This window comes from Rhamphochromis sp. 'chilingali', assembly GCF_963969265.1.
Source record: "Rhamphochromis sp. 'chilingali' genome assembly, chromosome: 12".
In the NCBI taxonomy this organism is placed as follows: domain Eukaryota; kingdom Metazoa; phylum Chordata; class Actinopteri; order Cichliformes; family Cichlidae; genus Rhamphochromis; species Rhamphochromis sp. 'chilingali'.
Window position 1 is genome coordinate 20,363,886 of NC_137939.1, and position 24,348 is coordinate 20,388,233.

Genomic DNA, 24,348 nt, shown 5'->3' on the forward strand with positions numbered 1-24,348 from the left:
TTACTGGATTTGTTCCCGGAGCTGCAAGCTTTGCCTCTCGTTAATTGGGTAGAAGTGAAAAAACACCATCCCTATCAGCAAAAGTGTGATGGGAACTGGCGAGAACAGTACGATCAGAGCAGTCGCCACTCTGTCACCATGGTTACAAGCACCTGCTTCATAGCCCACAAACCTGCAGACGAGGAGAGCACATAATGTGACAGACCAAGTGATGTACCCACGTAACAAAACACAAGAAGTGAGTGGACTGGAGTCTGACTCACTGTAATGTCATGGTTGAGAGTCCAGCAGACAGCCCTCCTGTCAGTTTACTGCAGAAGGCATAGCAGGAAAAAAACAGAGGCTCTAGGTCCTTACAGGACGGGTGTCTCACAGCAAAGTCATCCACCACGTCTGGGAGCATTGACCTGCAGCACACACACAACAAGTTGACATATCACATGTCAAAACCACATGTCAGTTTTAATGGAGAGTTCTGGCTGGTCAGCAAAGCACATCGTTTCTGGAATAGTCATCACTGGCCAGGGTTGAGTACAGACTATGAATGATTCATGTGCACCGCATTCATCTCTGACACTGATTAGATCTGACAGGGGGCCTTGGAAAGGACCTCAAACTTTGTGTTCAGGCTGGGAGCTGACTCACCAGGGTAGCAGGAATATGGTTGCCACACTGAATCCCATCAGAACGCACATACTCATGAAGACCAGCAGGTTACTGGGAACACAGGCAACTATAATCACTGCTGGGATGAAGAGCTGGGAGAGACAAAAACGAGGATTCAAGGTGTGGAACATTTCTCTTATCATCAAGTTTCAGAGGTCTTACCGACAATCCGATGAAAACGGTGGACTTTTTCCCAATTCTCAGAAGAATTATTTGCCACACAGGAACTGCTACAGAGGCAGAAACCTGTGGAAATGTTGACTGAATTTCTATTTTGAACTCAAATCATATCTAAACTGGCCAGAAAGCTACTGAACCATGCAGCAGAGCAGGGTGTGAAAGAGTCTGTTAAGTTAGCTGCACCTTACCAGTAAAACCAGCAGGAGGTGCTGGAACTGGGCTCCCAGCCCAGCAGCATGACTGCAAAACAGCGCAAAGTTACCCAAGGACATCTGAGATCAAAACAGATGGTAAGAAAAAAAAGGACAAATTGTTTCACATGTGACTTTGAAGTGAATAAAAACAGAATTAAGAAGGAGAAACCATATGCAGAAATGATTACAAGTTGAACCTGAAAGGCAAATGTACTAAACACAAAGCCCAGCACCAGCCTTTGGTAAGGAACGTGGCACGTGAGCATCTTCAGCGAGCTCAAATAGGAAGGTCGTACTTTATCTTCAGAGCAGCGAGAGGCTGGGAATATAACATATGAGAGAAAAGAGTGAAATATCAGACTCGTGATTTTACTCTGTTTGTGGAGTAAAATCTTTGGCTAATTTTACATTTTACAAGTCCTCAGCTACACCTGTCCATGCCATGCATATATCAAACTAAATCACTTTGACTCAGCATAATTATGTTTTCATTTAACAAAAAAATGTTCACTTCAGAGGTTCAAAGGTTTGTCTATACGTATAGTTTAAGCTTTGACAAGTTTATTATTCTGTTCACAAACGGTGCCGAAGCAAAAGAAAATGAAAACATTTTTTTTATCCTACTCGACAAATAAAGGTTTGAAATATTTGTTACCAGATCCTCATGATAACATGATCGCCTCTGCAAAGCTGTTCAACAAGAACAAAAAAACTTTTATTTATTGTGTTTGAACGCTGACTGTCTCTGAATGACTCACCCTGCTTCTCCTTCACCCCGAGGAACAAAATCAGGCTGCAGAGGAAAAACAAGGCACCCATGATCATAGCTGAGGTCAGGAAAGCCTTTTGCTGGGGGGCAAAATGCACACATGAAATCATAACTTTTAAACAAAGCATGTTATTCTGTCTACAAAGTCTAGAGGCTTAAAAACAGAAGTTTTTCCACTGTAAATAATTGTTTTATAACATTATAAATAAACACAAAAAGCGCAATGGTGTTTCTACAGGGAGCACGTGAAATACACAAATCAGCTTGCGGCTGTAGATGTCGATCTCATTCACATAAAATCCAAAAAAAAAAAAAAGCAAACTACGTAAAGATATAGACTCACTGGCTTTTGTTAGGGACACCTGCTCAACGTCTTATTAATGCAAATAATCAGCTGGCATTTACATGGCAGAAGCTCAGTATATTAAGGAATGTAGACACGATCAAGACGCCCTGCTGAAGTTAAAACTGAGCATCAGAATTGAGAAGAACAATGAATTTAAGTGACTCAAATATGTTATGGTTATTAGTGCCAGACAGGCTTGTCTGAGTATTTCAGAAACTGATTTGGATTTTTCCACACAATCATCTATAGGTTTTTCTGAAGAATTATCCAAAAAGAGAAAATATTCAGTTAGCAGCAGCTCTCCAGGTGAAATGACCTTGTTGATGTCAGAGGACAGGGAAAATGGCCAGACTGTTTTCACCTAACAGGAAGGCAACGGTAATTTAAGAAACCACTTGTTTCAACCAATGCGTAATAGCATCTCTGAACACACAGCATGTCGAATCATGAAACAGAAGACTTACATTTAAATTTAATTTAATCAATTTTCCAAAAACTTACTCTAACCATTAATCAAGATGTCACTCTACATGTAATGGATTCAGTTATGAGGATTTGCAATGAAAGTGAGCACCCACAATGTGCCCATATATCTCCATAATATCAAATCAAATCACCAAATCACTTTTTATTGTCACATCACATGTGCAGGCACACTGGCACAGCACATGCGAGTGAAATTCTTGTGTGCGAGCCCCACAAGCAACAGAGATGTGCAAACACAACAACACAAACGAGCAAAATACAAGAATGGCCAACCTGAAACTAATAAATATATGTACAATATATAATAGTGTATGCATTTCTGGATGTGTATACATAATATGAGTAATGTGAGTTCACCTCAGACACACAGAAACCCCACAACAATGGTGTATACATCAAGCAAAGAGCAGTAAATTACAGGGTAACAAGATATCCCTGAAACTATGTGAGCACAAAAAGAAAAAAAGCTTCTGCTCTACTAATGAAATGTGAGTCCTATGAAAGGGTGAACAATTTTTATTTTACATTAAAGGGGACCTAATATGCTCATTTACAGCTATATATTTTATTCTATATATTTTATTTTATTCTTACTGAGCTAGACTGTATATACTGGATGGGTGTGGCCACCATGACACCATCAGCTGTTTTGCTAAGTCTCATTTTTGAAACCTCAAGCTGGGAGTTTCTTCTGTTGCTGATGCACATCTAACTGACACTGCGGGGTTTTTAGGTTAACGACTTATCAATGAAAAGTTCTGACATCCACACTGCTTCATGACTCTTTGGGACACTACCAAAAGCAATCATTTACAAAATTAGCATCACATTGTATTCGCTAAGCCTTAAAACCAGCAACTGAGATAGCTTTAAGGCTTTCCTAAGTAAATTCACCAGGAAAGAGTTTACTGATGTCACAGTTAAAGAATCCTTTGCCTTTTTTTTTTTTTTTTTTTTTTACAGTTTTATAAAATCAAACTTTTTATATCTGGCAAGCGGCACCTTATGACAGACTTGACATCAAATGGACAACTGTCAGCTTGCTGTCACAAGCTGACAGTTGTCCACCTTTTTTTGTAACCTGGTACGTTGTGCTGCTGCTGGATTGGAGACACGAGTGTACGATTATTTCAGTGTTTACTGGTATTTCAGTGATAATCAGTACAGAAGCTCAGAGAGTTGCAGGTAATAAAGAGGATGACGCAACAGTTTGAAAAGATGAGACATTGTGGAAAAAACTTTGCTTCCAGGTTAGCTTCTTCTCCTCCTATACCAACACCTATTGTTCAGGAATACCGTAGCACCGAGAATGCTGCGCCATAACGGCAATCGTGAGAGGAGGCTGTGTGATGATGACATAATCAGATTGGCTAGTTTGTAAAGATCGGTCAGTGTAAACATACACGGCAGACCCAGTGGCATTTTGATGCCTTTTATTAAAGCTTTGACGGTTGCTGTCCACAGTACTCACAGAGCTGCAGCTCTCCCGCTGCCCGCTCAACACTATCACAACAACACAACCACAGGACCCAGTACAATATTTAATTCGGCGGGGCGTGATTGCGGATGCCGTGCAGGTGCGTCCGCCTCCTCTGCACGGCACCGCAGGCCACGCCCCGCCACATACCCCCATCGCCCGACTGAGGCCGGGGAACCATCCGGCCGAACGTACTCCCCCCCACCGCGAGCGGGAGAGGGGATCAGCCCGGACCGTCGGCGCCCCCGGGCCCTGGCCAAGCGACGGGGAGTTGTGAGTTCAGGTGGCCGCCTGCGAACCCAGCAGCGTCGGCGAAGCTGGTCCGGAGGTCGGCCGCGTGGCAGGTGGACGCAGCGCTGTTGGTACGGTCGTGCGCCCCAGCTCGCAGGCGGCTGGGCAGATGTCCGGCAGGCACCGGCCTCTGGTGGAGGTGAGGCCGCTCTGCTCACCCCGCTAACCTCGGGCTTCGGTGGCGCGGACTCCCCTAGCACGGGCACCACCGACTTATCCCGCGGCTTCTCCGCCCCTCCCGGTGGGAGCAGCTCCCCTCGCTGCGCCTCCGGCGCTCCCTCTACCGGCTGGAGCGGCTCCTCGGGCGCCGCCATCGCCGCTGTCTCTCCCGGCTGGAGCGGCTCCTCGGGCGCCGCCATCGCCGCTGTCTCTCCCGGCTGGAGCGGCTCCTCGGGTGCCGCCATCGCCGCTGTCTCTCCCGGCTGGAGCGGCTCCTCGGGCGCCGCCTCCACCGCTGCCAGCTCCGCCGCCTTCTTCCGGGGCGCAGGAACGGGCACCGGGCCCTGCAGAGCCCCAGCGGCTCCCACGCGAGGTGTGGGGACAGGCGCTGTGGCAGGCTGCGTGCTAGTTGGTCGCAACCCGGGGGCCGGCACGGGCGCCTGCACGGACTGGATCTCCTCCACTCCAGCGCCTTTGGGAAGCGCCGGTGGGGGTGGCGGTGGTGTCGGGCAGGACCGGATCAGCGCCGCCAGATTCTCCATCCTCTGCAGGTGGCGTTCGGTCTGGTCCTGCAGCTCTTCCTGCCTGCGGCGCCACACCGCCGCCTGCTCCTGCTGCGTGGCCGCCAGCTCGGCCACCATTCTCGCCAGCTCCTCCCTCTGCTGGCCCACTCCTGGATCTGCCGTGCCTCCCGTCCTGGGTTTCGGCACCACTGTAAACGACCACGGCAGACCCAGTGGCATTTTGATGCCTTTTATTAAAGCTTTGACGGTTGCTGTCCACAGTACTCACAGAGCTGCAGCTCTCCCGCTGCCCGCTCAACACTATCACAACAACACAACCACAGGACCCAGTACAATATTTAATTCGGCGGGGCGTGATTGCGGATGCCGTGCAGGTGCGTCCGCCTCCTCTGCACGGCACCGCAGGCCACGCCCCGCCACAGTCAGCAAATGGGAGGGGCTTCCTCAGTGACATCACACAGAGCTAAAAGTAGAAAAAACTGGTGTAGATAAAACAGTTGGTGTCTAGATCAATCTGAAGCCTGAACGTGCTTTTATATATGCTTGGCCATGTTTAATATGAAAATCCAAATATAACAGGAAATAAAGAAGAGTGTATTTGCCCCCCCCGAGAGTAGCATACTGTCTGTTGAAAGGAAGCAGTCTGTGGTGAAGACGTGCTTTGAGGTGTTTCATGGTCCTGGCAGGCCTCCTGCTTCTCTGTATTGTACACAGCCACAACTTGTCCCTGAATTACTGATGCCAGCAGCATTGCCACCATCTCCACACTCATTCCTGGCCAAATAAGTAAAGAAACTCAAAACACTTTGCATTTAGTTTGGGGTCTGATGAGGTTTCTGAATGTAAATGAGTCAATATTCTTACTGTAAGCTGTGGCAGAGTCCCTGTCTCTCTGATCTCCTCCCAGAAACATATTCAGTGATAGGTAGGGGACGTTGTAGCACTGTTGACAGGAAGAAAAATGTGATGCCAAATGACACTTCACCATTGGTGTGAAACTCAGTAGCCATGGTGACATTGCTTGGAGCAAAAATAACAGTAGGATCAGAGTACTATGAATTTCAGTCACCAGAAAGATGACCAAAGAGCTAACAAGCGTTCTGAGCTAAAATTCAGAATTCTCTTTTATTTTTTTGCCTGCGTGTTATCCCACCTAATGTTTATCTTGCTTGAGCTGCTAAGCGCTAACAAGAGGACTCTAATTAGCTAGTCCAAATGTCTTTTCAAACTTTATGCCGTCCAACGTATCTGTGTGCGATTTAAAAAAGGGTATTGTATCTTGTCAGACTGTGCCATGTTGTCTGAGTCGGCCCAAATAAAAACAACAAAAAAAAACAAAAAAATTATGTCTCATTTGACTAAATTCCTGTTACCCCGACACCTTCCTCCTCCTCTTTCTTGCCTCTTTTGCCTGCATATCTGGTGGGAGGGACTAAGATGTGAGAAGAGGAATCCAGGATGTGCAATATCAAAAATGAGAAGGGGGAAAGGCGTGGTATCATGACCTCACTAATCATACAGTCTATGCTATAGGTGTTGTTTGGTAACGAGTATATCGTGTTCTTTTTATGTAGGATCTTGATTTTCAAACAACAAGCTGAACTTTTACCTATGAAATGTGACAAATGAAAGTGATTGTGCCTGCGAACATCCAACAACTTACAGTCATGAGGGACTCGAATAGGCAAGCCGCTGTGAGGAACCACAACACGCTGACAGACATCGAGCCTCGTGGCACAAACCACAGAAGCAGATAGGACAAGATGCCAAATGGAGTGGAAATAACCATCCTGTGAGATAAAGATTGATGGCTAAGCACAGTGCTGCACCAGGAATCTAAATTCAAAGTGAAATGCGTGTTAAATGTGTGGCTCAACCAACCATGGAGTGAGTTTGCCAATGGGCGTCCAGTTACTGCGGCTCACAAGATATCCAACCAGAGGGTCAGTCACAGCATCCCAGGCCCGACTCACAAATAAAATCATGGAAACATAGAAGGCCTCCATCTGTGATATTTTACCCACTTAAAATTAGAAGCAGTATAGAACATTATATTGTGGAAAGTACTGAACTTTTACCTTTACAACATCCAGAAGGAAAATTTGCAAGGAAATACCAATAGCTACTGAAGTAATCAGATGTGGGACCCCACCCACAGCATAACACAGCTTGCAGGCCAGAGGAATACCACCTGAGTCCTGTGAAAACCAGAGAGAGGATGGAGGAAAATCCTGAATGTGGTTAGTTCAAATAGTTCATTTGGCTCATGTACAGTCTCTCCTTCACGGAGGGAGTGTCAAACAAAACTAAAATAAATTCAGAAATATCAGTTGTCTTATTTTCAGTTATTAATTAGATTATAATCCATGTAACGTAACAAAAGCACTATTTAACAAGGGTGCTAGTTTGTTACATTTTTGACTCATGCAAGGGTTCATTTTTTTTATGAAAACAAGAATATTTTGAAGCACCTTGTGTAATTTTTTTGTGTTTTCTTGTATCCGTGTTTGTTTTATTTTTCTTCAATTTCTTAAAAATGTTGTTGAAAAAAATAAAAATAGAGTAGGAAACACAAAGTTTACTTTGACACCGGTGTTGAAAGTAATACAGTAGCTAGCTGCCACTGATTTCAAGTGAAAGCTTGTTTGAGAGGACAAAACTAACATATTTAATTGAGAACAAGCTTCTGCAGCAAACATTAAATCACAATATTCAAGGGAAAATTGTAATGCTATCACTATTACAGATAATTTTTAAAAAAAAAGAAAGAAATGAAGGGTTTGAATGTGAATGTAAACTCTACGAATAAAGAGAAATGGTCCTTACCCCCTGCTGATCTTTCCTGCACGAGTTCCTGCTTGTGTTTTGCTTGAATAAAATCCTTTTAAATGTCTGGAAGTGCTCTGAAAAACTTTTAAGGCAATTCATTGTTAACACTTGAGTATCACTGGACATGTAATGCTTTCCCTGCACACACAGGTGAATGCCACCCGTTTGAAACCAGATTCTGGTTCAACAACTCTTTTGTGTTTTGAAGAGGGGTATTCTTATTCAGTACAGCTGCTCAGACTTAACAATAAATGAGGTGGCTCAACAGTAAAGCATAAGAACTACCAGTGCTGCAGATCTGTTTGAAACAGCAAACTTGTGGAACACGTTTTAAAAATATTAAAATTAAAATGACAGAACTGTATTTCCACAGCTGCAGTGAGAGTTTCTCTGACTCTGGAAAAAGGCCACCGCTTTCACCACATTGTCAGTAACTGCAGTATACTTCTGTACTGATGTGCTGTATTGGAGTGAGGTAGTGTGGGTGGCTGTGACCTCTTGTGGAGCTTCAGTGAAATGCAGGTAAGATTGTAAATATGGGTATCAACGTAAAACCCATATTTACAATCTTAGTCAGGTCAGGTGGTTTATATCACTGGAAAAGAAATTTACCACAATAAGGCAAAATTTCAAACTAATTCTCATCATTTTTTATTTATTTTTTCATTAGTTTGAGTTAGTAAGCCAACATTTTGAGATATTAATCAGAAATTTTGAGATTATAACCCCCAAATTTGACTTGTCAAAATCTGTTTTACAATAGTGGAAACAAATGTCTATATTGGTCTGCACCAAATGTGGTTATTGTTATTGATTCCTCCACAGAGATGAGTCCTAACATTTGTCTCGGTTCAGTGGAAAATCAGCAAATATAATTTTTTCTTCTTCCAGTACTAGTCAGAGTTCTTCAGATCTTTCTTGTGAAAATTTGTTTTGGCAACTGAAAGAAACATTTTTTTTTTACCATCCATAAGTCAAAGTTTGGGGTTTTGATGTCACAATTTTGATTCACTAAACTTGGGAGAAAATAAGTAGAAATTGAGAAAACACCCTTAAATTATGAATTATGATGTCAAAATTTTAAATAACCTGAATTTTTTTTTTTGATTTATTCATGGCAGAAAAAAAGAGGTTTCAGTGGTGGAAACAAGCTTCAAGCCAAAACTTGCCGCAGAACAGACACAAATGTGAAATAATCTCAGGACAGAAATCAATACCACTCATGTATTGGTGCAGAGTAATGACATTTTTGTAGAAGATAGTTTTTAATGCCTTTTGTTTATTCACACAACTGCGAATTCTACATATCAAAATACCTTTGGGTAGGAATTGCTTTGAAATCAGAGATGGAAGATTCAAACCTTTTAAACTGAAGGGCTTTTGCATCAGAGGAGTTTTCAGAGGTGGTGGACAACCATGCCAAAGGTCTGCTAAATGGTTGTCTGCCAAGGGAGGGCAATACTAGTGTTAGAAGCCAACTGTGCACCAATTGTTTGAAATCTCACTTTTTTCCATTAAATTATTGTTCATACATCACCTGCAGATGTGTATCTGCATTGCATTCTCTACATAACAGGGAGAACTAAACAACTTTCATGCAGCATTTTCTCTTTAATGGCAGCCATTTACAGCACAAAGTGATTTTTTTTAAATGAAAATGTCACATCTTTGCCAGACAGCCTGGCTGTGACACACAAAAGTAATACAGCATTGAAAAGTCAAAATAGCACAAGAAAAACCTTCAGAACAAAGATTGTGGCTCACATTTTCTAAGTATGGTGAAAAAGAAGAGATATAACAAACTCACTATACTTTCCCATTAATAAACACTCTTCAGTGTAATAACAGGTTAGTAATGGAGCTCCATCAGTCAATGTCTTATCCAAGTTAGTTCTTAAAAAATATTAAAGTTGGCATTTTTATTTTTAATACAAAGCTTATAAATGACTTGAACCAGCCTATAAATTGGTGCTCTTTGTCGAGTTGTCCTTTGCCTGCTTGATTCCATAGAGCCACTTGATCACTCGTGCATTTCTCTCAATGACAGAAACACCGTAGGGAACACGATTTGCAGCTTTGCCAGCCTCCTCCTCATCCTCCTCATCCTCGTCTTCTCTGCCAGAGGCCGCGCACTCGGACCCTGGAGCGCTCGCGCTGCGAAAACGAGCCATGGAAACAATGTCAGAGCTAGAACCAGTCAGCTCCTGCACATCTGCGGGGTCCAAGCCGCACAGGTTGAAGAAGCGCTCCAGCTCTGTCCCAGCTCGGGAGTACCTGTCGCTCATGTCCGACTTAGACCGGGTTAGAGAAGGGCGTTTCCTGGAGCTGGTGGAAGACAAACGGGTAATTGCTGGGGAAGGAGGAGGTATAACAGGGTAGCTTGGTGTAGGTGTGGCAGGAACTGGGGTCTCGGCTGGAGAAGTAGAAGAGGTATCAGGTTTTGACTGAGCAATAACAGGTTTCAGAGGAGAATGACCTGGTGTTGTTCTAGGGAGAAAGAGATGCAGGTTTGAAGCAGTTGGGCCGGGTCGAAACTGAGACTGTAGAGATATTGGCTGAAGGGGCTGTCGAATTAACTGAGGTCGTCTGCCTGCTGTCCTCACAGGGCTGGCCTGAGGCATGACATCCACTCTCCGTACCGTCGCTGCAGCTGGAGGCCCAGGAGAGCTCGTGCTCTCTACGTTGGCAGGGTCAGATGCTTTTAATCTTACTTTAGCTGCAACTAACCTATCAGGACGTGGAGGCGGACACGGCTTCTCCTTTTTCTGCTGTGCCCCTGCAGGAGTAGGACGGTGAAAATTGTGTACAGCTGCAGCACAGTAAGGAGGTTTACTGTCGTTTGGCTTTGCAGTTGCACCGGACCGTGGCGCTTCATTCACTCCACTGATGAGGTTACTCAGGTGCTCCATGTCCAGCTGTAATCCTTCCTGCTTTGTCTTTGCTGGGTCTGCGGTCTTTCTGGTGGGCCACAGGGCAGAGCTGGGGCTGCGTAGAGGCTTACGCACTTCAGGAGGCCTGACTGGCTGCTGCTTGGTAAGAGCTACCTGACTCTTGACATATTTAGCCTTGTCTGCCTCCAGCCTTTCCACAGCACTCTGCTTTGGTCTGCTCGCAGCTTTTTGGTACTTCTGGTAGAAATCTAGCCCCACTGGCCCCTTGGGTCGCAACCGTGGGGGTGTAGGAGCAACAGCAGTCTTTGTTGGTTGCCTCACGGAGTGTTGAAGCGTTTCCACAGGCATTTTGTGGCCAGGCAGTCGTACCTTGTCCACTTCCCGAGCCACCTTGGAATTCAATCTGTTTAGTCCTCACTGTTATCCTCTGTTTATGTGGCCGTATGGTTCTCTCATGATCACCTTAATGGCATATTTGAAGTGACTCAACCTCGGTAAGTCAGCTGATCTCTAGCTCCTTGACATTTGGACTTCCTGCGAAAAAACAGTGTCAGTCAAATTAGAAGAAAAGCAGCTTAACAAAATAAAAGACCAGTGAATAGAAAACATTTACCTTCAAACACAAGCAGAAACTTGTGTGGAGCTACAAAACTTCACAAAGACTCTACAACCACAAACCCTCCCACTTATTTCAAACTGCAGCCAATCGCTCTCCTGAAGCCCCATGCTTCTAACAAGTTCATTGGCTGCCATCTCAGAGAGATCCGAACAATTACTCGCAGTCATCCATCTCTCCGCAGACAAACACACAATAAAACCTCATTTTCAGTCAGTAGAAAGGCTGTGAAAAGAGTGATACAAGTGTGTGTGTGTGAGGGGTGATGGGGAGGTGGATCAGGACAGCTGTCAACAAGCTATTGTCTGAAGGGAATACAGAGCAGATCACACACACCAACAGCTGCTAGGGGAACAATGACTCTTCATCTTTAAATATAGCAGCCTGTTGCCAACTACAAGCTTCTGTGGAGTAATTAATGTTGGGAAAAAAAAGGAGCCTACTATTTTAAGTCCATAAATAGTGAAGGTCAGACTTCTTCTGTGCATACTTAAGATCCTGTAGGTGCATATGGACTATGCTGCTTGAACAGTCTGCATCCAACAGTCAAATTCTCTACATATTTGCCATTCCAGCCTAAGCCGGGCTAAACTCCTGCTGACATAGTTATGAAAGTTTTAGTAGAGCTCCAGGCTTAACTGTTTTTACGTCTCGTTCCCCCCAAAATGATCCTCAAATTATCTACAGTATCTCATTAAAACAACCGGCCGGCTTACAAACACAATGGGAATTGCAGGAGTTTAGTCAGACAAGCAGAATTAGATCCTCTAATTTGATGTTTCCGAGTCAAGTGCTGGCACGTTCGTCTGACAAAGGGAGTGAAGCAGGAAGCCAAGCACAGACACCCGGGAAGGGCAGGTAAACAAAATGGCTTACACACTAGTCTTGCCCTGCCAAACTCACACCCAGCCTTTCTGAAGGTACAAGTTAGTAAAGAAAGCTTTTCTTTCTATCAAGAGGAAACTCACCTTCACAGGTTGCCTTGAGTTCCTCAGTCTCACCTGGGTTTCTCCTTCGTGTGTTCGTGTATTTCAAATCACACAGGACAAACCTGTTTGACAACTCATGTGTGCTGCTCCTGAGCCCACCCCCTTCTTTTGATTTGTCCAATCAGTCTCTTACAAGGAAAAACACAGGCTTGCTTTTTTTGGTCATGTGACCCTATCATTGTCATCTGCTCTCAACAAAGTGATAAGCACCGTTTCCCAGAATCCAAGAGTGGAGCAAGGAAACTGCAAGCAAAGCACCAATACGTACTGAAACTGTTACAAAGGTTAAGTCGAAAGTTGCTTAAAAAAATAAATAAAAAAAGTAAGTATTTCTCACTAGTAGTTGAAAAACACAAAACATGTACTTTTCCAATCCCTCCATGATTCCTCTACATTATATCCAGACAGTTCCTGCTGTTCAAAGGTCGGTGCTGAGACTGTACACACATTTAGGCAAGCAAGTTAAACAAATTTACTCATATATGCAGCATACAGTCAGAGAAACACAAGGGTGTTACAGACTCTTGCTTTTGCCCCAAATAAAACCAGCAACAACAGTGACCTACACCAAGCATAGAAAAATAAATGACACTCCAATGACGAGTGAGTACAGACTTTAAGAACGTTTACAGATTTTGCAGCGTTTCATTTGAACTATACAAAAAAAAAAGATAAGCGACCTCCAAAAACTCACACAAATTACACTTTTGATTTTCAAAGTCTGAAACAACCACAGTTTGCTGAAGTCATTAAACGTCACCTCCAAACTACTGGGCTATTCAGTGTAAGTATAACTGTAGTATTTTACAGCCACATACAGATTGCACATAAGAGCACAGGAAAGTGGTTACAGTAAGTCAGACATAAAAATATATTCTTTTTACAAAATGTGCTGGAGCCAGTTTAACAGATATTTTTGCCTGGTCTGCAGTCTTTGTCCCATCTTAACTTTGCTCTTAAGTCAGTTGGATATAACTTAGATGCAGCCTCCAGGAGTGAGAGGGCTCAGGAGACAGACACCCTCTCTACATTTATAATTAAGGCTGAACTGGTTAATCCAGAACCATACATCAGGACTTCCCTCAGGGACTTTACATGAGCATTACCATTTCTTCTCCACTCCCCTCATGTTTATAAGCCATTGTCGCATGTCATTAACTTTTAACCGCGCTCTGTTTGTGTTTTCTATTGTTTTTTTGGTCTTCACCTCTCTACAACCCTCTTTTTCCTCTTCTCTTTCATCTCACACCTCAAACTGGTTGCACCACACAACTGCTCCACCCTGATCCTGGTTATGATTTCTTCCTCCTCGCTGTTGTCAAGTGCCTGCTCATATGGGAACCTTACTCTAATATTGTGGGTTCTTCAAAACAGAAAACACAGCGAGTTGATGGTTGCATCCTGAGCTTGACTTGTGTGTTGTATTTAAAGTAATCATCCTTTTATCTTCTATTTTTTCCGGAAGAGAAAATGCTTTCTGCAGTTACCTGTGCAGTTTGAGATGGCCCCTCAGCTTTATACATCAGCCCGACTTTAATTTATACTGTATCATTTAGGCACATTTAAACAACAGTGAGAGCTTGTCTGTAAAACTGGCCCCAGGTTACATGTATTACTGTGTGTTATGGTAGTGTTTAAAAGTTCAGTTCAAACAAGTATGAGCAAACTTACAAAGGTGTGTAACAAATAATGACTCCACATTGCTCCATTCATCACTGCCTGCATGACTCATTCACCTCAAAATGAGGCGTCAACGGGAGGCAGTGACTTCTCTCAGGTTTATTTTGCTTCCCTTTGCTAAGTCAGGAACTTTGGCTGTGGTTCACCCTTGGATAAGTCTAAACATGTCATCTCGATCTGACATTACATCGCTGTCACAAAGCCGATAAACATCAGAATGATGATGGTCATTCGTTTTTCCTTTGCACCATAATCTAAAAAAATAACATGCTGTGTTTTTAACGTGGTTAGCGGTTTGTGGTTAGGAAATAGCACAGTTTTTATCTTTGTCCTTTGCACCCAGGCTGTGAGCTCTTCTCCGCCTTATGCTGCCCCTCAGGCCAAAGTCCCTCTGCCCCTCCTTCCCCTCCTCTCCGCCTACGTCTTTGCCCTCCTCGGGCGGCTGCTTTCGAAGTTGCGGGGGTAGAGGAATGGGCTGTCCCAGGAAGTAGCCCTCTTCCTCTGAGTCTGAGGATGAAGAGCAGGTAGAACAGCAGTCTTCGTGTTTGTATTGTCCCGGATGGAGAGTCAGAGAAGAGCCATCGGAGCCGCCTCGGCTGTCTCTGTCTTTCTCGCCTCTCCAGTCTAGGGAGTCCAACCTGGGCCTGTCGGATTGCGAGCGTCGAGATCGCCTCTCTGACCCCTGGTGTAGAGCAGGGTCTGAAGGGATGCGGGAACGACCCCAACCTCGCCTTAAATGGCGTTGCTGGTACGAGGATCCATCTGGAATAAAAAGAATGAGTAACTATGAGAAACACACACAAAAGAAAACTTCATTTGAATGAGTTAATATTCAAAGTGCCTGAAGACATACCCAGCAGATCCATGTGTGGGGGGACGCCTTTCTTCAGATGTAACCTGCTTCCGAAACCTCCCTCCCCCTCATCTTCATCCTCCTGGTTTTCCTCACCCTCTTGCAGCCCCTCCTTATTCTCATCTTCATCCTCATCCTCGTCCATAGAGTAGCTGCTGCTGATTGGCTCTCTGAAGCTGACTCTGGCTGTGTTGCTGCGAGTCAGCGGGGGTGGAGAGTCACAGGGTCTGTCCTCTGGTTGCTGGAGTTTTGGTGAAGGTGAATCCCGGGGCAACAAGTCACGAGACTTCACGGGCAGGGGAGGTGGGAGGACCGAGGGGTTGTCCAGAGGAAGAGGAGGCGAGTCAGGTGAAATGAGTTTGTTCACATGAGAGTTCTTTTGAGGAGGATTTGCTGAAGAGAGAAAAATAGAAGACATATTGTAGTTAAGAGACAATGAAAAAAGGGTTATAAGAAGCATATAATAGTCATGCCAGTATCAGTGGTTTCTGATACCTTGCATAACTTTATTTGTCTTTTCCACCCAAGTTCTACAGTCAATTTCAGTAGAGGTTCCTCTTGAATTAAGACCACTTAGTCCAGTACTTCCATTTAGCTCTCCTTCGGGCTGGGGACTACTGCCTGGAAGTTTGATAGCACAGTTCCCTGGAAGTAAACTGTAATGTGGAATGTCACTGGGCCAAGAAGGACCTAAGCCATTCCCTAAATGAATGTGTGGAAGAGGTGAGTACGAGCCTCTTTGACGAGGATGATGACTGGGTGAAGGAACTCCATTCTGAACTGGAGCCGTGCAGTGGACACCTGAGAGAAGCAGAGAAAATAAATGTGTTACAATAAGCACAAAAACATAATCCATGTGAACTCACTGCACAACAGCTCCACCGTTATTCACCTCTGGTTTCCACTGCAGTATGAATGCAGTCTTTTGCAGGAGCTATAATGGGGTTGATGCCCTCTAGTGGCTGCAGTGGAGAACCACACTGTAGCTTGTGGTGTTTCTCTGCTGTCCCATACTGTCTGTTATGGTGAGGCGATCTAGTCTGCAGAGCAGAGTCGCAGGAATCCGAGTTATTGGGGTCTTCTCCCAGAGAGCAGGACCTGGAACAGAAAATAAGGCCCCTGCGAGGGAGGAAGGGACGCCCCAGGAGAGGTAGCTGACAGCGGGCGCAGCAGAAACACGAGTCCACAGCGTGCCAGTGCTGACCGTCGTATGTCATTTGACCCTGGTCGATACCTGAGGAAATATTTGTGTGTCAGCTGTGGAATTTTAAAATCAATCTTTATTACCTCAGAACACATTTAAAAGCAATGCATAACACTTTATACTATTGGTCAGTAGTTACTTGTTAGAACTCTGACATTAGTGATGCGAGTGATGTGCCCTTAGAGAACAAATATGGTGTATTACAGGCTTCTTTGTAAGAATATACCATCATCAGAATATCTGCTTACGGGATACATGTAAAAGTTTGCTTAAAGTATCACGACGTGTCTTTGCTTCATCACAGCTAACACCTTTCTCACTCAGCACTACATCCTACATGAAAAAGACAAAGGGTCTCTTTAGCATACAGGAGATCACATTACAATGATGCAGAGCTGTTATTAAAATGATTCACAATTTAAAAAAGGCAGACATCATCTTCATGCTCTCAGGCAAGTATTGCAAACTAATCCAGATCCAGATTTTTTAAATTAATTCATGCATGCTGATTTTTTAATTTTCAGGCATGGTGGAGGTGTGCAGTCTCTAGCTGCTCTTCTTGATATATTAGTAAATTATTATAAGTCCTTTTGTAGGCTCTGATGATGAATAACAACATGCTAAAACTATGCAATATTATAAAAAAGTGATGTCAAAAAGATGGAATGATTAAAGACAAATAAACACTTACATTGCTGGTATATACAAATTAGGCTGGTAATGTGAAAACATGGCTTCACTATAAACTTAATTCATTAAACTTAGTTCAGTACCTATGTGTTCTCCACAGGTATCACAGTACTCTGCGTACAGCGACTCGTAGCAGGAGCAGCAGTACGGTCGACTCTCTCTCATGATGTAACGCTGGCCGCCCAGAGCAGCCTCACATTCAAAACAGCAGAAGTGCTTCATGTGCCAATATCTTCCTTCAGCCTCCGTACACTCATCTGCTAGAATAATCTAGGTTTAAAAGAAAGTGAGAGACAGAGAGGTAATTTCACAGGTACAGAAGTAAGTAAACTTTAGAAGACTGAAGAACTAGGTTAACAAAACAGAGTACAAAATATCCAATCAGTGCCGTTCTGTTTGTAGGCTTAGCCACTCCCTGGGTCTAACCGCCAGTTGTAGGTCAGTTGCGGTAGATCCATTTGTCAACTATCTCAACTAATCCCTTAAGTCACAGCGATGAGCTATTCAAAACCAGAAGACACCAACAGAAAATTCTACAAATAGCATGCACTGGTTCTGGGAAACGCTAAAATACAACAATAGCCAATCTGGGAATGGCTACATGAGATAGGAAAGATATTTGAACTGGATATTCTGAAGTCATGCACACTTATGTCCCTTATTATTTAATGACAAATGAAGCAGACATAATATCTGAAGCTGATTCAAAGTCTTGAATTTGTACTTTAGCTTTTCACTATAAATTTACTTATGAGGCCCAAAGAGATGTCAATGCAAGTGAGGAAGGCCATCATAACGAGTGGCCAAATCAACAACCTGCTCCACCACAGAAGACAACTAAACTGCATAATGACTTATGAGAATTATTTCCATGGTTAAGAAAAACACCTGCATAACATCCAGCCAAGCAAATCAAGGACATGGGTACATCAAAGTCTACAATTAAGAGAAACCTTTATGAATGGAAATACAGAGTTTCCAAAACAATGGTAACCATCAAGAACAAGAAGGCCAGATTAGATGTTGCAAGAAAGCATTTAAAAAAAAAAGATTCTGGGGAAAAAAAAAAATGGACACATGAAATCAAGTCACCTGATGCCAGCCCAACAGACCATGATTTTCAGTTATTAAATACAAAACTAAATTCAGAGACCCACAAATAAGCAGCAACTGAAGGCAGCAGCAGTAAAGGCCTGCCAGTGAATCTAAAAGCAGGAAACAGAATTTGGTATGTCCATTGATTCCCCTAAGGCAGTCATTTTTTACACTTTATCCAAGTATAGAAACAAATATTCATATTTAAAATTAAAATTAATGTTGAGCCTCTGAAAGTGGGGAGTATGTAAAAAATGTGTGCGATTCCAAAAAAAGTTAACATAAATTTCTTTGTTAAACCCCTTTAATTAAAGCTGAACGTCTGCACTTAAATCACATACTAACTGTTTTATTTACAATCCACTGTGGTGGTGTACAGATGAGAAAAAATACAAAAATTGTGTTCTGTCCAAAAAAATTAAGAACATAACTATATGTTTTTCTCTCCTACTGTAGTTTACTTCCACAAACCTGCAAAAAAACATCAACAAACTATTTTGTGTAACTTCCCAGTTGTACTAATAGCCTCCCAAGTGCATTTAGCAACTTGGCATTTTTTATTTGTGTTAGAGAACAATGCCACCTGTGACTAATTGACTAATGCCCTCACTATGAAAATTCAGTCACTGCTAACTCTAACTAACTCACTAATGTTTCACCCATTCACGTCATGTTTTATGACATTATGCTGACTTGCTGGCTCATTCTCATTCAGCTGCCTGGGGATGGACTCAAACTCCACCATCTTGGGCTGCAGCTGTTACTGTAGCTCTTGTTCTCCTCTATAGATTCGCTGCTAGCTAGCAGGCCACTCTAACCAGAAGTAGCAGCAGGTGGTGCACCGACACTGAGCTCACGCAGGCTTTGGACACGAACAAAGACTATCATCACCAACTTCTCTCCAGGATGATAGAGCTGGCGTGTGGCCGTGGAGAGGCAGTTATTGTTTGTTAAAGTAAGTCTACTCTTCCTTGTACACCTCATATATATAATTCTTTAATAACACAAGTGTGCACACTCCCCCTTTTGCATGCACTCATGTATACAAATAAAATACATTACTGTGGGAAACATTTAAAAACATTTAATACTGTTGTTGCTGAGATTTTATATTAAAACAAAAAAAAAAAAGCAAGAGGATTTTGGGGAGACAATCACCTCATCGCAGGCCTGGCAGCGGGGCTTAAGCCTTTCAGCGTGGTGCCGACCGCAGTATATCTGTCCATCCTGGTAGAAGTAGATCAGATCGACCAGCAGTTCGCTGCAGGAGGCACACTGGAAACACTGAGGATGCCAACAGCTGCCGTGTCCTGCCCGACTCGCAAACACGGCTATATCACCCCCGCAGATCTGTCTGCCACACTGGAAAAATAGATGGGTGTGGGGTGGTGCAGAGGGAAGCAAGTTAGGTGGTATATCCTTTGACAAAATGGTAAATGCTCCAGGTTGCACAGCAATTTACTTCCACAGCCCTGTAATCATGTGGCCCCTGAGCTGTGCCTGTATCTACTTGCACCTACACTGACTTCATTCTTCATGACTTGGACGTGCTCTTTTTATGCTTTCATATGTGAGGTTTATAACTTTATGTCGGCCTCAACAGGAAAAAAAATCTCTACCTGCTGGCAGATTGCTCCAGTCATAGTTACTGGGAAAAGTCTTACAACACCCCGGCCCAGGTTTTCTCTTTTTCTCTGCTGACTGAACAGACACAGCTCCTTTTTCTCCTCCTCGTCCAGAGAATTACAGTACTGGGGCTGAAAAAGACACAGAAACTCACATCAGCATTCAAACAACTAGACCTAAAGTATGTATGTATGAAGACTGTCATTAACAATTTATCTGTCAATTATTTTAATGACAGTAAAGTGTAAAACTCTCATCCCAAACCAAAAGATAGCAAGTAAGAGTCTGCGTTATCCATGTCCCCTGTATTTATTTTCAAGAAATATCTTTCTCTGTTAAAGCTGACATTCATGTGTTGCAGCTGTGAAACCTTTTCATTCTTTTCTTTAATATATTTGTTGTATAATTGAAGCAGAAAGGACCATTATTAAGGATTAACAGACTATTTTATTGTAAAACTGGCTTTAAAAATGACTATAGGAAGAGATTAAAATATAATTTATTTTTTCCAAAAGTTGTGAATTTCCTCTTTACCTACCAATCACCCAAAAAAGAAAAATTAAAAGAAAGAAGCTTAATAAAAAGAAATAAGGCTGGTTGTTGATTTTCTTTGTTGCTTTTTTAAACTAAAAAAGGCACATCACCCCTATATTCAAGTCTAAAGCATCCAAAGTCAGAGTCGCAGAGATGTTACCTCACTGTCGTGGGCTGGAAGCTGGTGCAGCAGCTGTTTGATTCGGTATCTCTCTCCTGGACTGTTCACATAAGGCACCCTGTCCTCTGGTAAGCAGCTAAAATATTGGTAAACCTGAATGACAAGACAATTATGCTCATATAGAGAATATAAACACCCACTTATCCAAATATAGAGCAATTTAATTTACAACCAGTCTATGCACGAACATGTCCAAGTAAATGAGCATCACGTAGGCCTGCACAGCATTAATTTATGTCTCGACTTCTCTTGTGCACCCTGATTGTTACCTGTTCAGGCTTGAGCCCAGGTGGAACCCATGCATACTCCTCGGAGGCGCAGCCTGAGTCGTCATCAGAGATGGAGTGTCTCTGGAAGTCAGATACTAGCTTTGTCATCATCTTTTCCAGCTGCCCTGGCACCGGGCGCACAGCATGCTCTTCTCGTACACACTTGCAGTGCACACAAATCTTCCTGTGGAGACAGAGGAGTTCCCGAGGCAAAACTGAACTAATGTCAAAAATCTTGGTAAACACAACTCCAAGTGTTCTCCTGGATCTTCGAGTGGCCAGGTGTAAAATACAAAGTTTTTAACCTGATTTCAGATGTATCCGTAAGATTTTTTTTCACTGTGACCATTAAAACATATTAAACATTTATTTAAGCCAGACTTTTATTAGGATTAGGCCACATTAATGCAGACACTTCCACTGTGCATAACCATATTATTTATGAACACACGCTGCGTTGGAAACATTACGTCACAAACCGGCCCACACACTCTGCGAGACTCCCTGCCGTCACAAATTACTAATACAGCAGTTGTCACAATCTGATTAGGGGCTACGCAATCTACAGATCACTATCTCAGACCAGTTCATGCCCTCATTACACCAAGATCTTACAGGATCTGCATCAGCGCCAGCACATCCAGAGTATTTTTCTACCAAACAAGCAGGAAATCAGGTCATTGGCATAAGCTTAGCTGTCAATCCGGGGCAGTTAGGACTGGGAGGTGAAGACGGGAGCAATAATCTCCCTCAGCCTCGTATTACAACCTATCTTGTCCTCAGACTGTTACAATCAATCTGGTGGTGGGTGTGCCTGTGTGTGGGACCAGTAGAGTCAGAATAAAGTGCCCTGGGCTAACAGTGAGGCGTGGGTGTCACGTTTTTTGTTGTTGTTTTCTGGAGATTGAACAATATGTCCATAAGCAGCATGTATTGCATGTGTACATCTCTGTTGCGATTGCATAACAGTCTGCCAGCTGGCACTTGTGGCTCAAGTTCACAAGGCACAAAGCTGCTTTATATCAGCGCCCAACCCCCACACGACCAAAAAGCCCACACACACCATCACACAACTGCTTGTAAAATGCATGAGCACTCCACCTCTAATCAATTGCCTCATAAAAATCATCCAGGTGACAGCCAGTAATCACTGCATGTCTTTACCCAACACAAGGTAATTCTTGAATAGTTGACAAAACAGAGATGAGAAGTACTTCTATGGGATTCCAGTTCCTTTTCTCAGGCCCAGAACTGCACATTCAGTATATGCAGCTGTCTTGCATTGGCATGTTCTATGCACATGGCTGCCAAGCAGTTAGCACCAATATAAATAATTATAAACACAGCAAGAGAGCTTAAGCTAAGCTACAGTGGCACAAATCTGTTTCCCAGCTGTATTTATGTGGATTCCTATGCAAATAAAAGGTTAGGGGAATGAAGATGCTCAGCAGGTGACCTGGCACTATGGGACACAGATGGTAGATTCTCCACCCTCTCACCCCACCAGTACCACCAGCAGTCTGTGCACCACGAAAGCATTAGCAAGTGCTTTAATTACAAGCAGGTGCCAACTCTCACATGCAACCTACAGTTACCGAGACAAGAGCCAATTTGGAAGTATGTGGGGTATAAAGGTATTACAGGAAAATCTCAAATTATGCCTCTCTGTGCAAATGCCTCTGCAGGTATTTTACCAAATTAGGGTCCCTGTTTGAACAGATGCACATGCCAAATTATTGACATATGCTACACTTTGATAAAACACGTTCCGTCTGATATTAGCCCTGTTTTGTCTTTTATTTACACACATTGTCACAGATCATTGAAATATCCATTTGTTTACATTTATAAACTAATTTAAAGGGTGATTTTTTTTTAGCAAGATTTCTGTTCTGGTGGATGAAACTGTATGACTGAAATCAAGAACAGGCTACAGAAATGTGATAGTAGTGTCTAGTAGTGCCTTTCTTCTTTTATACAAAGATGGGGTACACGCACATGTTCCAAATGCCCTGTAAATATACAACCATAAATCTAAAGGCAGTAACCCCAGTATATGGTTATCTGCAGTTATCGTACAGAAACTCAGGAAGCTTTTCTAAAACATTCCCATTTTATGGCTCTTTTGCAAGTAGCTGTTTGATCATGACTTTAGAAACACACAAACAGAGGGCTATTTCAGCAGTGCCATTTACCAAGCTGTGCGGTGCTGAGCCTAGTCCTGTTCTATTACTTCATTCACAAGCCTCTGATGTAACACATCTGCGCTCTGTCCCCTCTGGATATGTGCAGCGCCACGTTGAGCACTGATGAGTCAAAAACTCTACCAAGAACGACCAAAAGAGACAACATCCAGTCAAAAAATACTTGCATGACATTTTTAGAGCAGGTTCTGCTGAGAGTTGCAATGGTCCCTGTCGGCTGCTATTTTGCAAATGGCAAAAAGCACTGAGGGTTTTTGATTGGGTTACATATCGTGAGTGGTGCCTTACTTAACAGAAGTCTGCCGCTTAAATAAATTTTAAGATTGATTCAATGATACCACTTAAACTGGTTAAAAATCCTGGTGATAAAAAAAAAAAAAAATGTAGTGCTGTGCCCAAACTTTTTAAATGCAAGAAAAATGCAGCATTAATCCAAGTGCAACTACTGCATGCAAACAAGAAACACACCACTCAACAGTTTGTAACAAAAGAAGCCAATGTGCAGTTTTTAGTGGGTTTTTCTTACATGTGTAAGAAAAAGTTAGTTTGTTTTTATTAAGACATGGCAGATGACGCTTTCACACTCTGCCTCTAAGCTTGCTTTAGCCAACCAAATCACAATCACCGATACGTCCGGTAAAACTGATTCTGTTATTGTTAATGGTGTATCTTTTGTTTGTATTACTGGCTATAGCAACTGAATAATACTAAATGAACTTAATAGTCTGACTGAAAACATACAGATAAGAAGTGTGTGTTTTTCCACCGACAGAATGATTAAATGGAAAGATAAAAAAAACGAAACTAATGATTTACAATTTCTTCCCTTTGGTTACTGGGCTAGCCAGTAAAACTTTACCCTGCACTATCACTGATTTCTAAGTCTTTAAATAAAGCCGCCCTTCTATTATGTTACCATGTCCTCAAAAGGTAATGCGCGATATATAATAAGCCAGTTGTGTACAAGGAGGGATTGAGTAACAGCAGTATCAGTACATGACCTCATATTGCACACTATACAGATAATTTTACAAAGTGTACAAAACAACATAAAGTCAGACTAAGGAACAATAATCATCTAAAAGCATTTTCCTTCACATCTCCCAACTTAATTATTATTTGAGTTTCTTTTCTGTCTAATCCTAACAGTAAAATCTGGTTTCTCCATTACCTGTTGTAACCATGACAAATTAGTCCGGCTTGGCCTGTTGATGGAGTCCCATGCAGACTTGTTCTGTTCTTGCATCCAGTAGGTTCCTACTGCCTTGCCGTCTGTCTGTCAGTGAGAGCAGGATATTCTTTGGCAGGTCCTTTCCATCTGATAATTTCTCTGTCTGAGCAGCTCTTTTCAATGTCCCCCTATAGCCCCCACTCCCACGCTCCTCCGCCCCGATAGTAGGTGCAAACAAAAGGCTCTGAACGGAACCATACACTACACAAAATGCAAACACAGATCTCAAAGTACACACAAGCCCTGTGACTTTTAAATCTGCCCACAAAGATAAGCTAAAGTGTACATGCCATGAACGTTTCAATTAAGCCTCTCAATTTACTCACGCTGCCTTTGAAGATATGAAACATCAAGTGACAATCAC

The 24,348-nt window shown here is 42.9% G+C and overlaps 2 protein-coding genes across 4 annotated transcripts in view; both read right to left on the bottom strand.

The window, feature by feature from the left end:
* Window positions 1–11,160, bottom strand: mfsd2al2 (major facilitator superfamily domain containing 2a-like 2; the record flags this gene model as incomplete). The annotated part of the gene is made up of 13 exons (XM_080897901.1): window positions 1–172; window positions 264–407; window positions 646–758; window positions 829–912; window positions 1,035–1,118; window positions 1,238–1,359; window positions 1,799–1,889; window positions 5,715–5,866; window positions 5,957–6,035; window positions 6,756–6,882; window positions 6,974–7,098; window positions 7,171–7,290; window positions 9,916–11,160. 13 exons carry the CDS (start codon window positions 11,158–11,160, stop codon window positions 1–3), a joined length of 2,658 nt encoding a protein of 885 aa, XP_080754027.1.
* Window positions 11,161–24,348, bottom strand: part of prickle3 (prickle homolog 3) — a 25,020-nt gene continuing 11,832 nt past the window's right edge. For 2 of the 3 annotated variants that reach the window (XM_080899499.1, XM_080899498.1), the window contains exons 3-12: window positions 20,550–20,733; window positions 20,260–20,373; window positions 19,559–19,696; window positions 19,098–19,301; window positions 16,928–17,114; window positions 15,843–16,184; window positions 15,446–15,751; window positions 14,951–15,343; window positions 12,397–14,859; window positions 11,161–11,346 (exon numbers count right to left, since the gene is read on the bottom strand). In XM_080899499.1, coding sequence (XP_080755625.1) covers window positions 14,399–14,859; window positions 14,951–15,343; window positions 15,446–15,751; window positions 15,843–16,184; window positions 16,928–17,114; window positions 19,098–19,301; window positions 19,559–19,696; window positions 20,260–20,373; window positions 20,550–20,733 — 2,329 coding nt within the window. In that variant the 3' untranslated portion in view covers window positions 11,161–11,346; window positions 12,397–14,398. Of the gene's footprint in view, window positions 11,347–12,396; window positions 14,860–14,950; window positions 15,344–15,445; window positions 15,752–15,842; window positions 16,185–16,927; window positions 17,115–19,097; window positions 19,302–19,558; window positions 19,697–20,259; window positions 20,374–20,549; window positions 20,734–23,924; window positions 24,030–24,348 lie in introns of all 3 variants that reach the window. The other variant, XM_080899500.1, reaches the window with a different exon arrangement.